This window comes from Bubalus kerabau, chromosome 8 (assembly GCF_029407905.1).
Source record: "Bubalus kerabau isolate K-KA32 ecotype Philippines breed swamp buffalo chromosome 8, PCC_UOA_SB_1v2, whole genome shotgun sequence".
Classification (NCBI taxonomy): Eukaryota; Metazoa; Chordata; class Mammalia; order Artiodactyla; family Bovidae; genus Bubalus; species Bubalus kerabau.
The window spans coordinates 26622263-26637301 of NC_073631.1; the positions used below are offsets into that span (position 1 = coordinate 26622263).

General features: G+C 34.7%; 1 protein-coding gene across 1 annotated transcript in view; it reads right to left on the reverse strand.

Annotated features, from left to right (window-relative positions):
- Positions 1-15039, reverse strand: part of AGMO (alkylglycerol monooxygenase) — a 392936-nt gene that overhangs the window by 174843 nt on the left and 203054 nt on the right. Inside the window, exons 11-12 of the mRNA XM_055589894.1 lie at positions 13754-13836; positions 8233-8338 (exon numbers count right to left, since the gene is read on the reverse strand). Coding sequence (XP_055445869.1) covers positions 8233-8338; positions 13754-13836 — 189 coding nt within the window. The remainder of the gene's footprint in view (positions 1-8232; positions 8339-13753; positions 13837-15039) is intronic.

The window sequence follows — 15039 nt, forward strand, 5'->3', positions numbered from 1 at the left end:
AAAGCTTTAACTTTTTAATCAAAATTTGTAATTTTTCATATTTTACCTTCTTAATGTTAAAACTTCATTATGTCAATCAATTGGTTTTCTATCTTTCAAAATAAGGTGTATTTGAAAGCCTAAAACATTGAACATCATTTAAAATCTACAAATATATATGTGTATATGCTTCATTGCACTTTACTATAGATAAACAAAGGTCTTTGTAAAACAAAAATTGTCTCAGAATAATAATTTTTTGACAGCTAGGTATATTTTTCATTTTCTGTTTGATGCCTTTTTCTAGATTAGGATCCTTTAGTTTATTTTTTTAATTTAAATTGATTTATTTTAATTGGAGGCTAATTACTTTACAATATTGTATTGGTTTTGCCATACATCAACATGAATCCGCCACGGGTGTACACATGTTCCCCATCCTGAACCCCCCTCCCACCTCCCTCCCCATACCATCCCTCTGGTTTATCCCAGTGCACCAGCCCCAAGCATCCCGTATCCTGTATCAAAACTGGACTGGCAATTCGTTTCTTATTTGATATTATACATGTTTCAATGCCATGCTCCCAAATCATCCCCCACCCCATCTCCCACAGAGTCCAAAAGACTGTTCTATACATCTGTGTCTCAATTGTTCACTCGCATACAGGGTTATCATTACCGTTCTTTCTAAATTTCATATATATGCGTTAGTATACTGTACTGGTGTTTTCCTTTCTGGCTTACTTCACTCTGTATAATAGGCTCCAGTTTCATCCACCTCATTAGAACTGATTCAAATGTATTCTTTTTAATGGCTGAGTAATACTCCATTGTGTATATGTACCACCGCTTTCTTATCCATTCATCTGCTGATGGATACCTAGGTTGCTTCCATGTCCTGGCTATTATCAATAGTGCTGCGATGAACATTGGGGTACACGTGTCTCTTTCAATTCTGGTTTCCTCAGTGTGTATGCTCAGCTGTGGGATTGCTGGGTCATAACGCAGTTCTATTTCCAGTTTTTTAAGGAATCTCCACACTGTTCTCCATAGTGGCTGTACTAGTTTGCATTCCCACCAACAGTGTAAGAGGGTTCCCTTTTCTCCACACCCTCTCCAGCATTTATTGCTTGTAGACTTTTGGATGGCAGCCATTCTGACTGGCGTGAAATGGTACCTCATTGTGGGTTTGATTTGCATTTCTCTGATAATGAGTGATGTTGAGCATCTTTTCATGTGTTTGTTAGCCATCTGTATGTCTTCTTTGGAGAAATGTCTATTTAGTTCTTTGGCCCATTTTTTGATTGGGTCGTTTATTTTTCTGGAATTGAGCTGCAGGAGTTGCTTGTATATTTTTGAGATTAGTTGTTTGTCAGTTGCTTCATTTGCTATTATTTTGTCCCATTCTGAAGGCTGTCTTTTCACCTTGCTTAGAGTTTCCTTTGTTGTGCAGAAGCTTTTCATTTTAATTAGGTCCCATTTGTTTATTTTTGCTTTTATTTCCAGTATTCTGGGAGGTGGGTCATAGAGGATCCTGCTGTGATGTATGTTGGAGAGTGTTTTGCCTATGTTTTCCTCTAGGAGTTTTATAGTTTCTGGTCTTACATTTAGATCTTTAATCCATTTTGAGTTTATTTTTGTGTATGGTGTTAGAAAGTGTTCTAGTTTCATTGTTTTACAATTGGTTGACCAGTTTTCCCAGCACCACTTGTTAAACAGATTGTCTTTTCTCCATTGTATATTCTTGCCTCCTTTGTCAAAGATAAGGTGTCCATAGGTGTGTGGATTTATCTCTGGGCTTTCTATTTTGTTCCATTGATCTATATTTCTGTCTTTGTGCCAGTACCATACAGTCTTGATTACTGTGGCTTTGTAGTATAGCCTGAAGTCAGGCAGGTTGATTCCTCCAGTTCCATTCTTCTTTCTCAAGATTGCTTTGGCTATTCGAGGGTTTTTGTATTTCCATACAAATTGTGAAATTATTTGTTCTAGCTCTGTGAAAAATACCATTGGTAGCTTGATAGGGATAGCATTGAATCTATAGATTGCTTTGGGTAGTATACTCATTTTCACTATATTGATTCTTCCAATCCATAAACATGGTGTATTTCTCCATCTATTAGTGTCCTCTTTGATTTCTTTCACCAGTGTTTTATAATTTTCTATATATAGGTCTTTAGTTTCTTTAGGTAGATATATTCCTAAGTATCTTGTTCTTTTCATTGCAATGGTGAATGGAACTGTTTGCTTAATTTCTCTTTCTATTTTCTCATTATTAGTATATAGGAATGCAAGGGATTTCTTTGTGTTGATTTTATATCCTGCAACTTTACTATATTCATTGATTAGCTCTAGTAATTTACTAGTGGAGTCTTTAGGGTTTTCTATGTAGAGGATCATGTCATCTGCAAACAGTGAGAGTTTTACTTCTTCTTTTCCAATTTGGATTCCTTTTATTTCTTTTTCTGCTCCGCTGTTCAAAATATTATTTTAAATGTATGTATATAGTTTGTATTCAGAAGGCAATGGCACCCAACTCCAGTACTCTTGCCTGGAAAATCCCATGGATGGAGGAGCCTGGAAGGCTGCAGTCAATGGGGTCGCTGAGGGTTGGACACAACTGAGTGACTTCATTTTCACTTTTCACTTTCATGCATTGGAGAAGGAAATGGCAACCCAGTCCACTGTTATTTCCTGGAGAATCCCAGGGACGGGGTAGCCTGGTGGGCTGCTGTCTATGGGGTTGCACAGAGTCGGACACAACTGAAGTGACTTAGTAGTAGTATGTAGTTTGTATGTGTATATGATATAGATAAGTTGATACAATTATTACTTACATGCCAGATATTATGGTAGGTTTTACAGACTATCTTCTTACTCCTTTGAATATAAAAATCAACTTTAATATGTTTTTTATCCTCCTTTTTCATGGAGGGAACTAAGATGTGGTTATTTTAGATAATCACTAAAGGTCATAAAACCAATTGGCAGAGCTGGAGATGACACTTACTTAGAGTTGTGTGACTTCAATGTTGTTGTTTTTTTTTTTTCCCTCCAGTATTCTCAACTATCTCCTTCATTAAATAAAAAGTTACATGAAACAAAATATATGCAAACAAGTATTTCTCATTATCTTATATACCTATATACTTATCAAAATATCTACTCATCTTTCACTTTGCTACCTTCTGTTTATGTGTCTACAAGGTTAGACACCTTTAAGCCTACTGATAAAATTTATCACAAATCCACAGGTGATTTTAGAACAAATTATACCTGAGTCAACAGAAAAGAAAAATGTGTGTGTTTATGTGAGTGAGAAATGAAGGAACAAAAGAATGAAGGGATTGCTTTTGTGTCAAATTTTGTATCCATAAAACAGCAAGTTTTGAAGAAAAAATTATGTGAGTCAGTCAAGATACTGATTGATCTATCCAAAGAGAAATGTACAAGGGCACGGACTCATCATTGCACAAACTAGACAGACAACTGTGTACTGGTATAGCAGTAAATTTTATTTATAAATACCAAGAGAACCACACCCTTACTTAATGTTCTGTGGATCCAAGCTAAAGAGGACAAAAACTTCCAGAGGAAGTCATAGGATCAGATTCAAAATTTCCTTTGTATTTCTGACTTGTAATTACCTAAGAGCTCTTTTACAATCCAAGTGAAAAATAATTTAAGGCCAATTCTCCAGTCTGTGCATGCTTGTGTACATGAGTTTTTAGCTCTAAGTGTGACCAGCAGTATGCCTGTTCAGTATAGAACTGTTGTTATGCACACCTACGAAATTTGGCTTACATAATAAAGCAATATAACAACCTGCCACCAGTCGTTGAGATAAATATAGAAGTCATAGAGCTACTAGCTGATGTTGCCAACATATACAATACTGATTTATAAAAGAAAGAGAGGATTAATTACTTCAATGTCAGTTATTCTAGTGATAGATTCAAGGAAAATTGATGAGAACACTGTGTCCTTGTAGGATAATCACTCCTGTCACTCATTCTTAATTTATACTGAATGGAGTCACTGAAGCCATGCATTAGGTTTTTGTACAGTTTGTGGGTGCAAAGAACTGGTTTAGTAAAACTCTGATAAATTGCAAAGATGTACATAAATTTCTAAGATATAAAAGTGTGAGGAAAACACAAATTTCAAATTCACAGTTAAGAAATAAGAATTGCTAACTGTTTCTAATTTTTTGAAATTTAAAACAGATCCCCAGGTACAAAATGTTGATAACAAAATACTTGTCTAGTCTTTACCATCTAGTTATTGACCTCTAGTCACAGAAGACTTATTCAGGTTTAATCTTGGAAATTCAGTGGTTAAATATATATTTTAATGATGATACCAGTAGTGCAAATACTTTTTATAACAATAATAGCAATATGAATAATGATAACTAAAATGTATCAAGTGCTTCCTATGTTCTCTGTGTCATTCAATTTTTCCGCTGAGCCACATGGTGTAGATATCATTATTACACCACTTTAAGGACATGTTTTAGTGCCAAATCGCAGGCAATACCGGCTCTTGAAGAAGTGGCCAGGTGTGTGCCTTTCTAGAAATATTTTGCCATGGTTCTCCCTTCCTTGAATCATAAACCAAAAATAATTCAGGGGCAACTTTTTCACATTATGAGTCTTTTCAAAACACTTTGCAGTTAAATCAATAAGACCTTTTAGCTCTCCACATTTTTCAAGGTTCTGTTGCTACCTTGCATCTGAAATTTCATCTAAACCCCTTCAGGTAGCTGAGTACTGCTGTCCATACACAGAAGAAAGCATTGCTCAGTGGTTAAGAGCTGTGGTGTCAGACTGCCTGCGTTGTATCCTGACTTCTTTGCATACTACCTATGTGAATTCAACCTGTTACTCCATTTGCCATTATAAAAATTATAAAATTATATTATAAAAATTATAAATTTATATTATAAAAATAAATAATAGTTACCACATCAAGAGTTTGATATGAGGACTAAATGGAATAATGCAAATATGCCGTTTAGAACATAGTACAAGTTCCATGCACATTAGTTCTCATTAAAACTATCTTACAGGTAAACAATCTGAGGCACAAAATCCAATGTCCAACAAAGTGAGTATCAAGCTAAGAACTCATAACCATAATTTTATGGTCAACATTGTTGCTTCTTCCAAACCCCATGTCAGTTGTTCCCAAACTTGATTTTGGATCTTGTGACAAACAAAAGAATTATTTCAAGGGATCCTTAGGTTCATATAAAATAATAATAATAGCGCCTAACATTAGCATGTTAAAAAGCAGAGACATTACTTTGCCAGCAAAGGTCCATCTACTCAAAGCTACAGTTTTTCCAGTAGTCATGTATGCATGTGAGAGTTGGACTATAAAGAAAGCTGAGTGCTGAAGAACTGATGCTTTTGAACTCTGGAGTTGGTGAAGACTCTTGAGAGTCCCTTGGACTTCAAGGAGATCCAACCAGTCCATCCTAAACAAAATCAGTCCTGAATATTCACTGGAAGGACTGATGCTGAAGCTAAAACTCCAGTACTTTGGCCACCTGATGTGAAAAATTGGCTTACTGGAAAAGACCCTGATACTGCGAAAGATTGAGGGCAGGAGGAGAAGGGGATGACCGAGGATGAGATGGTTGGGTGGCATCACCGACACGATGGACATAAATTTGAGTAAACTCCAGGAGTTGGTGATGGACAAGGAGGCCTGGTGTGCTGCAGTCCATGGCATCACAAAGAGTCAGACACAACTGAGTGACTGAACTGAACTGAGCTGAACGTTTATTAAGCAAACGTACTATGTGTTAAGCACTGTACTAAATTTCTTACATAGATTGTCACATTAATTCTCAAAACCCTATTTGATAGACATTATTAGTTTCTCCCTTTACAGATGAGGAAGTTAAGGCTAAGAATCTTTAAGTGATCAAGTAACTGTGCAGGGACACACACAGCCAGTAAGTTCCTGAGCCAGGAATCAAATTTAGACAACGTGGCTCAAGTCTTAACATTCACTTTCACCTACTGACTAACTTAAGTGAAGAGATAGCATTTCAACCCTAGATTTCATCCCAGTCAAAAGTTGGATCTTTCACCATCCCACCATCAAAAACCCCAGTGTTTTTGTAATCATATATTTTCACATTTACAACATGGATGACTTATGAACCTACATTCTCTCATTCTTTTGGAGCATTTAAGATAAACTATCACAATATACCCAAGAGTAGGTTTATTAAGTGGAATTACTCTGCTTCATCCCTACAATTAGAATATCTTCCCTTCTACAGGATGTGAAAATGCTATGATTTTAGATTTTAAGGTTTTTTGGCATTTATATTTCTAAACTTCATTAAACATGTACAGTTTATGCTTTTTCATTTCAATTTTGGGTTGTAACCTCAAGAAACAAAATATATGTAGATGTATAAATTTTATTTAACACCTATTTAAATATATAGATTAGATGATATCTAATATACCGATTCTAAGATTTAATGCTTCATCATTTTTAATTCAGATACTTTTAGAAATAGAAATATATTTACATGGTTCAGAAAGTTTAAGGTACCAAAAATATTAACTTAATGAATAATCTTTCCTCTAGTACTTTCTTCAAGCCACACAGTTCACTTTCCCACAGGCAACCATTTATTAGAATCTTGACTATATTTCTGGAAATATTTGCAAACATAAAAATATTTATATGCATATTACTCCCCTTCCTCATTTTTATACAATGCACTTTGTATGGCAGAACGCTTCACATACTTCACAGACTCTCCTGTATCCTGTTTTATTCTCTCTCTTTTCTCTCTCTCCATTTTATATATATATATATATATATTTACACACACACACACACACACCTGTTGTTATTGTTGTTTAGTCGCTAAGTCATGTCTGACTCTGCGATCCCATGGACTGTAGCCCTCCAGGCTCCTCTGTCCATGGGATTTCCCAGGCAAGAATCCTGGAGTGGGTTGCCATCTTCTTCTCTATGGGATCTTCCTGACTCAGGGATCAAACCTGAATCTCTTGCATTGCAGACAGATACTTTACTGCTGAGCCAGTATGGAAGGCCATACATATGATGGAGCAAGCTCAAATATATATGTATTTTTAATAAATGCTCCATACTGGTATTAAAGACTTCCCTGTTTCCACTGCTAAATGCATATTCTTCATTACGTTAACCATAATTTTTAAGCAGTTTCCTATTAATGGCTTAATAGGACATTAATGATTGGTAATGACTGTTTTCAGCATTCCATTACAAATGACTAATATTCCATATACATTAATTCACACACGTATATCATTTGTGTAGCATAAATTCCTAGGAGTGAAGTGTTGGATCAAAGGGTAAGAGTATTTGCAATTTGACACATATCACTGAATTCTCTTCCAAACAGGTGGTCCAAACTTATAACTGTTACTCAGTTATGAAATTGTCTACTTCAATTTTTCCATGAACATTGGAGAAAATGTTTGCATTTATGTTTCATGCTTAAATAAGGTTACACAACACACATTCCAGGGATGTTGGCAGGTTTCTTAGCACCAAAGTTAAATGATATAACCTTAAATTTAAAAGACTAAAACCTTGTCCATTAAAGCATTAGTGATAAAAGTAACATTTTAAACAGACACCTAAGATCTGAAGTCATAAATATGGATTCAAAGTTTCTATGTAGTTCTTAGAAGACAAGTTTTATTCCTAAAAACACAAGGTCAAATTAAACATATTTTCAGTTGTAGAAAGATCTCAATGACATTAATGATATTATTTCTAAGGAATTTTTATTCTGCAGGTACTTGACAAAATGTCTCTCTTTTTTTTTGGACAAAATATCTTAATCACAATTTTCACTTAAGAGCCTAAAAAAGAAAAGTCTCAAATGGCACAGTCTCTGCCAAGAACTTTTTTGTAAAAATCACTTTTACTACTTGTTGAGAAAAAACTATATGGCCTAATTTCTTTATAAACATCATGTGACGCAATTTGTCCAACCGCTTTATGAAGGTTAATGATATCAATCCAAATTTAGAGAACAAAAAAACTGAGACTCAACAATATTAAATAGCTTGAGGAACACAACAAGTAAGTACTGTAAGTGAATGGATAAAAATCTCCCACATGTAACAGTCACAGAATAAACAGACAACAACATTGTTGAATGGATGAGTGAAATATGCAACCAATTTTTAATCCTGCCACAGCTATCTAAAGCAAACATCTTACCTCAAAAACAAATGACGAAGAAGAGAGGCAAGGCTTCAGATGACCTGATCTACGCAGCATTAGGAACACCAAGCAACGGAAAGTTTCCAGAACAGCTGCCTTAGGTCTGAAATAAAATGTCATTTACATGCATTACCTTTGAATGTTCTTTATTTTCCTGTTATATAATAAAATGTATTGGTTTATTAATATATTTATTTTAATAATTATAAATTGTTAATAATTCACTGATTATTTTAATAATTATAACTTGTTTTACCTAGTATTTTAATATATTTGAGTAGTATGTACCTCTGAAGCTGTTTGTAAACAGGCATTAAACTAAGATAGAACATGCATCTTTTTAAAGAAAATCTATTATTGATCAATGTATTACTTAGTTTGAGCACTGATGAATTGGGGTGAAACATTTTCAACTAATAAATAAAATATTAGACAACTAAATTTCTAGGGTTTAGAGACTAGACTCCCCTCACTCACCCAATATCTTAATACTTCATTCATTTAATAAATGACTTCTTAGGAGGGCTGATATAGTTAACTACTCTAAAACAATGAATGCTTGAATAGTGAAATATCGGGAACATGATAATATGTTGTTAATTCTGATATTATAGGTAGCATGAATATAGATCTTTGTCAATAATTTTGTGATGAATGTTTTCTTTATAATACAGAATTCTTGAAACTCAAACTCTGACATACATAAAATAGGTATGTGTATTTAAAACAAAGTTGAGGGTCATATACAGGCATTTAAAAATATAATAGCAGTAGTGAACAGCTGCTTTATCAGATTCAAATAAGCTTCACAATGAATTCAACCAACTTTTATTGTATAATTAAATATTTTCATAAAAGGCAAATGGTATTTTTATGACAGGTACATTTTCTAATAAAATATTATTGAACTAATATAATTATAATATAGCAATATTTTATTTAGTAATTTAGAATACAGTAGTATGATTTTTCAGAGAAGGCACTGGCAACCCACTAAGTACTCTCGCCTGGAGAATCCCATGGACAGAGGAGCCTGGTAGGCTGCAGTCCATGGGGTCGCTAAGAGTTGGACACGACTGAACAATTTCACTTTCACTTTTCCCTTTCATGCATTGGAGAAGGAAATGGCAACCCACTCCAGTGTTCTTGCCTGGAGAATCCCAGGGATGGGGGAGCCTGAGGCTGCCGTCTATGGGGTCGCACAGAGTCAGACACGACTGAAGCGATTTAGCAGCAGCATGATTTTGTGTATGTGCAAAAAGTCAAGAAATTTTTCCCTTTGTAAAACAATTTTGTATTATCACTGTAAACTATTTTCTAATTGGTATTTGGGTAATTTTCAATGATAAAACAGAAAATAAAATTTCTATTTTAAAACAATTTATTTTTTATTAATTGTGTTCTATGGCCTTTTTTGAACTGTGGTGTTGGAGAAGACTCTTGAGAGTCCCTTGGACTGCAAGGAGATCCAACCAGTCCATTTTGAAGGAGATCAGCCCTGGGATTTCTTTGGAGGGAATGATGCTGAAGCTGAAACTCCAGTACTTTGGCCACCTCATGCGAAGAGTTGAGTCATTGGAAAAGACTCTGATGCTGGGAGGGATTTGGGGCAGGAGGAGAAGGGGACGACAGAGGATGAGATGGCTGGATGGCATCACTGATTCGATGGACATGAGTCTGCGTGAACTCCGGGAGTTGGTGATGGACAGGGAGGCCTGGTGTGCTGCGATTCATGGGGTCACAAAGAATCGGACACGACTGAGCGACTGAACTGAACTGAACTAATGGTCTTTTTTAAAAATTTAAATTTATTTATTTTAATTGGAGGCTAATTACTTTATAATATTGTATTCGTTTTGCCATACATCAACATGAATCCGCCACGGGTGTACATGTGTTCCCCACCCTGAACCCCCCTCCCACCTCCCTCCCCGTACCATCCCTCTGGGTCATCCCAGTGCACCAGCCCCAAGCATCCTGTATCCTGCATCGAACCTGGACTGGTGATATTGTGAATTAAAACATACATAGGAAGAAGCACACAAAACAGAAATATACAGCTCAATGACTCTCAACAAATAAACAACCATATAAACACCACTCAGTATCAGCACCCTAGGCACATCTCACCCCCTCAGTGTTCCACCCTCCCTCTGTTGCAGAAAGAATCACTAGCTGTTGTTTACCGTTTATGGTACTCATACCATCTCCTACCTTTTTATTTACATTTTTATTGATTTAGCATAAATTCCTAAAAACTTTTTTTTACTTTTATCTTTTTTTCTATTTTTTGTAAATAGAATCATGTGCACTTTTTTTGTATTAGTATCTTTTAATCAGTATTGTTAGTGAGACACATCTACATTTCTGCATATAGCAGCAGCTCATTCTTCACTTGTGCATAGTATTCTGTTGTGTGAACAGACCAATATTCACACATCCATTCACCTCGGGAAGGACATTTAGATTGTTGGCCACATTTTTTATTAAGAACAATGCTTTCTGAACATTCTTTTATATGCCTTTGGGTGTATTGGTTAGTATACGCCTGGGATTGAACAGCCAAATTTAATGAAATACTCAAACATTCTTCAAGTTAAGTATCCCAATATAAACCACCTTCTGCAGAGTATAAGCATTTCACAGCTTGTATTGTCAATACTTTTAATTTTAGACATTTTTGACGTAAGATCTTTGAAGTTTATAAAAAATTGCAAACAGCTTTTCCTACCTCAAAAATTTATTTTTTTTAATGCCTTGCTGCTGCTGCTGCTAAGTTGCTTCAGTCGTGTCTGACTCTGTGCGACCCCATAGACAGCGGCCCACCAGGCTCCCCGGCCCCTGGGATTCTCCAGGCAAGAACACTGGAGTGGGTTGCCATTTCCTTCTCCATTTTACTGCCTTATTAAGGGTTAATTTTTGAAGAACTGACATTCATAATATTATTATAACCTAATTCACCAATTTTATCTATATTATGGATTGTTGTGGACCATTCAATATTTTTACCTACTCCAAGGTAATAGACATATACCTACTATGCTATCTGCTGGAATATGTACTGACTTTCCTCACTTTAAAGTCTACAATCCCCTGAAACCAGAATTAATTTTTATGGAGTGAATTATTTGTTAAGTTTATTTTTCTTATTCCTATGTGGAAATCCAATTTTTCTAAGACCATGTGCTGAAAAGACAGCATTTTCCTTTTCCCATAGCTCTTCAGGGATGACTTTGTCAGAAATCAAGTCTTTATATATGCATAGATCTGTTTCTAGATTCTCTGTTCTAACCTTTATGCCAATAAAACATGTTTAATTACTATAGATTTATAATATATCTTGATAGCCAGTAGCTCAGCTCCTGCCACTAAAAAAAAATCTCAAGACTGTGTTGGCTATTATTAGGCCTTTGCATTTCCATATACATATATTTTAGAAAGAGTCTGTCAAATTCTATAGGAAAGAAACCTTTTATAATTTTAATTCAAATTGCACTGAGTATGTAAACCAACTGCTATGAATGTAATCTTCATAAAATTGAGTACTCCAATCTATGAATATAGTATCTCTCCATTTTTTAATTATTTTTCATAATATTCAGTAGTTTTATAGTATGGTTTAGAGATATACTACTCATTTTTTAGGACTGTTTTTTTCTTGTATATGATATATTTGATCTTTTGCATAAACTTTTTATATTTTCTAGTATGTAAAAATATAGTTGATAATTTATTTAAAACTTTCCCTAAATTCATCCATTAATTTGAATACATTCCTGATAGATTCCTTCGATTTTCTAATTAATTCACTATTCAGATTTCTAGATTAATTAATATAAATTAATTTTCCAATTAGTTTATTAATTCCTTTCAAATCTCTATGCCTTTTCTTTCTTTCTCTTTCATTTCTCCACTGACAGTTTCCAGCCCAGCATTAAATAACAGACATATCTAACTGGTTCTTCGTTTCAAAGGAAAATTTTCAACATTTCACTTCCTTTCCACTATGACATACCTATATCCAGTATAAGTTCCTAAATAAGGCCAAAGGCAGTGGAGACATTTATATAAACATATACCATAACTTACTATACCCTAGGATACATTGCAATAAAATCTATAGCCTGCTATTCAGCTTATTTATTTGTATCCATGGAAATAAAAAAGTCTATATTAAAAAGCAGTATTCTGTTGATATTGCTGATTGATCATTTTAGTAAGTATATGCAAACAATAGAATTGTGATCCTTAAAATGTGATCCTGATGCTTTGGATCTGGTTATTATTTCAGATTGTCTTCTGACTCAGTTTTTCTATTTTTCTTTTCTGTGGCTCAGTATGTATTTTATTTCTAGTATAACAAAGTAGGGATGAAAAGTCAAATAAAATAAATGATAAAAATAAATACATATTTCATACTGTACTGTATGAGGGTAAGAACATCAACTTTAAATACACTGGTGGCCCTCCATAATCATGGGTTTTGGATCTCAGATTCAACCAATCTAAGATGAAAAAATATTTTTTAAAAATTTCAGAAAGTTTCAAAACACAAAACTTGGATTTGCCACTGCCAGCAACTATTTACATAGCATTTATACTGCATTTATAATACAGTATACATTGTATTAGGTATTATAAGTGATCTAGAGATGATTTCACTTATAATACCTAATACAATGTATACTGTATTATAAATGCAGTATAAATGCTATTATAAGTGATCTAGAGATGATTTTGGAGAAGGCAATGGCACCCCACTCCAGTACTTTTGCCTGGAAAATCCCATGGATGGAGGAGCCTGGAAGGCTGCAGTCCATAGGGTCGCTGAGAGTCGGACACGACTGAGCGACTTGACTTTCACTTTTCACTTTCATGCATTGGAGAAGGAAATGGCAACTCACTCCAGTGTTCTTGCCTGGAGAATCCCAGGGATGGGGAGCCTGGTGGGCTGCCGTCTATGGGGTCGCACAGAGTCAGACACGACTGAAGTGACTTAGCAGTAGCAGTAGAAATGATTTAAATTTATGGCAGCCTGTGCATAGGTTCTGTGCATAAATACATCATTTTATATGAGGGACTTGAACATCTGCAAATTTTGGTATGAGGGGCTAGGTTCTGGAACCAATCTCTAATGGATACCGAGAAACAACTATACATACATTTAGGCATATATTGTGAACTATTCAACAGCAAAGGAAAATAATCAAATCTTTTTTATATTTTATTAAGTACTCAGAGTTATACTCTATGCTTTGCCAAATTAATCATTTTATTTTATGGGCTTTCTTAATATATTTGAAAAACCTAAATTTCATCTAAAAGGCTTAGATTTATAATTAACCCTTGATATAAAATCAGACAAACCACTAGTCTGTTGCATTTAAAATGAAAGTGTGAATTTGCAGTTTCAGCTATACTCTTTTGATAACAAATGTTTGCTGAATTTCAAAATTTCACAAATATTTTAAAAATCACATTACAAAGTCACATAAGATGAAAGAATTTCACTTTTTACCTTTGATCCAAAAGAAATCCAATGGAGGTCAAGGTCAGGATAATGAAGCAAACCCTCAGAAGGACAGTGACCTGAGCTAGTACCTGTCAAACAAACACAGAGACCAATGGATTCTTTAGGTGGGTCAGCCAAGTGAGCATTAGAATTTAAAGCTGACAGGAATAACAGCCCCCATTTTATTTTATGTTGCAACATTTGTTACTGACATTTTTCAAGAAGGTTGAATATACAAGGAATATTTTGTATATTATATACATTGTATATGAATATACAAGGAATATTTTGGTTTTCCTAATATCATTTAGTTATCTTGTTGGGCACTTGGAGAATGAATTAGACAATTCTAATGATTGCAGCCATGAAATTAAAAGACACTTAAAATTCATATGGAAGGGAGAAATGATTTGTGCCTCACACCTGTAGCATGATTTTAAATGCTCTAAAAGAACGCAGGGTTTGAAATCATTTGAACCTATTAGCCATGTAAACATGGTCAGATTTTTCAGCATTTCTAACCTGTGTTAAGTGATCAGTACATTTCAAACAAAATATGAGTTTGGACGAGTGCTTGGCATAAAGTAAGAAGTCAACTAATGGTCATGATAAGTATCAATGCTATTATACTTAAGCTTTACTAATTTTCCAAATAGCACTCAAGCTAATCTTAATTAATTACAGTATGATAAGGAAGCACAAATAAAAGGTTAATCAGCTCTTCCAAATATCACAGGAAATTAAGAGACAGAACAAAATATATTTTTTGTTTTGTTAAGGGAATTTATGATCCCTGAGCCAAAAAATGATAAAGAACTCCTCTTTTTGTAAATTGCATCCTGGCTAATGGTGTTGGTGTGAAACCCAACGTAATATGACTATCTGCCTGCCTTGTCAAGCCTCTACTGGCTTCTAAGTACCTGAAATTTAGCCTGATTACAACCCTGTATTTGAGTTCCTCTTCCATTCCACACTCTCCCTGCTTCTCTTCGTTTGAGGGTGGCATCTCCAGTTTTTCATTCGCTCATACACACAATTAAAACACCCTCCTGACTGGCCTCTCTAATTCTAAGTGTGTGTCCACCTATCCCGGCTTCCCACTCTGAGTATGTAGCCAGAGTTATCTCTTCAAATATGTAAGTCATGTTATATCATTCTTATATTCTAAATCCCCCACGAGCTTCAAATCTCACTCTGAATAAAGCTCAGTCTTTACTCTCGCGTCTATACAACATACCCACTATTATCATATCACCCCTGAATAATTCTGTCTTTCACTCTTAAGCTATATC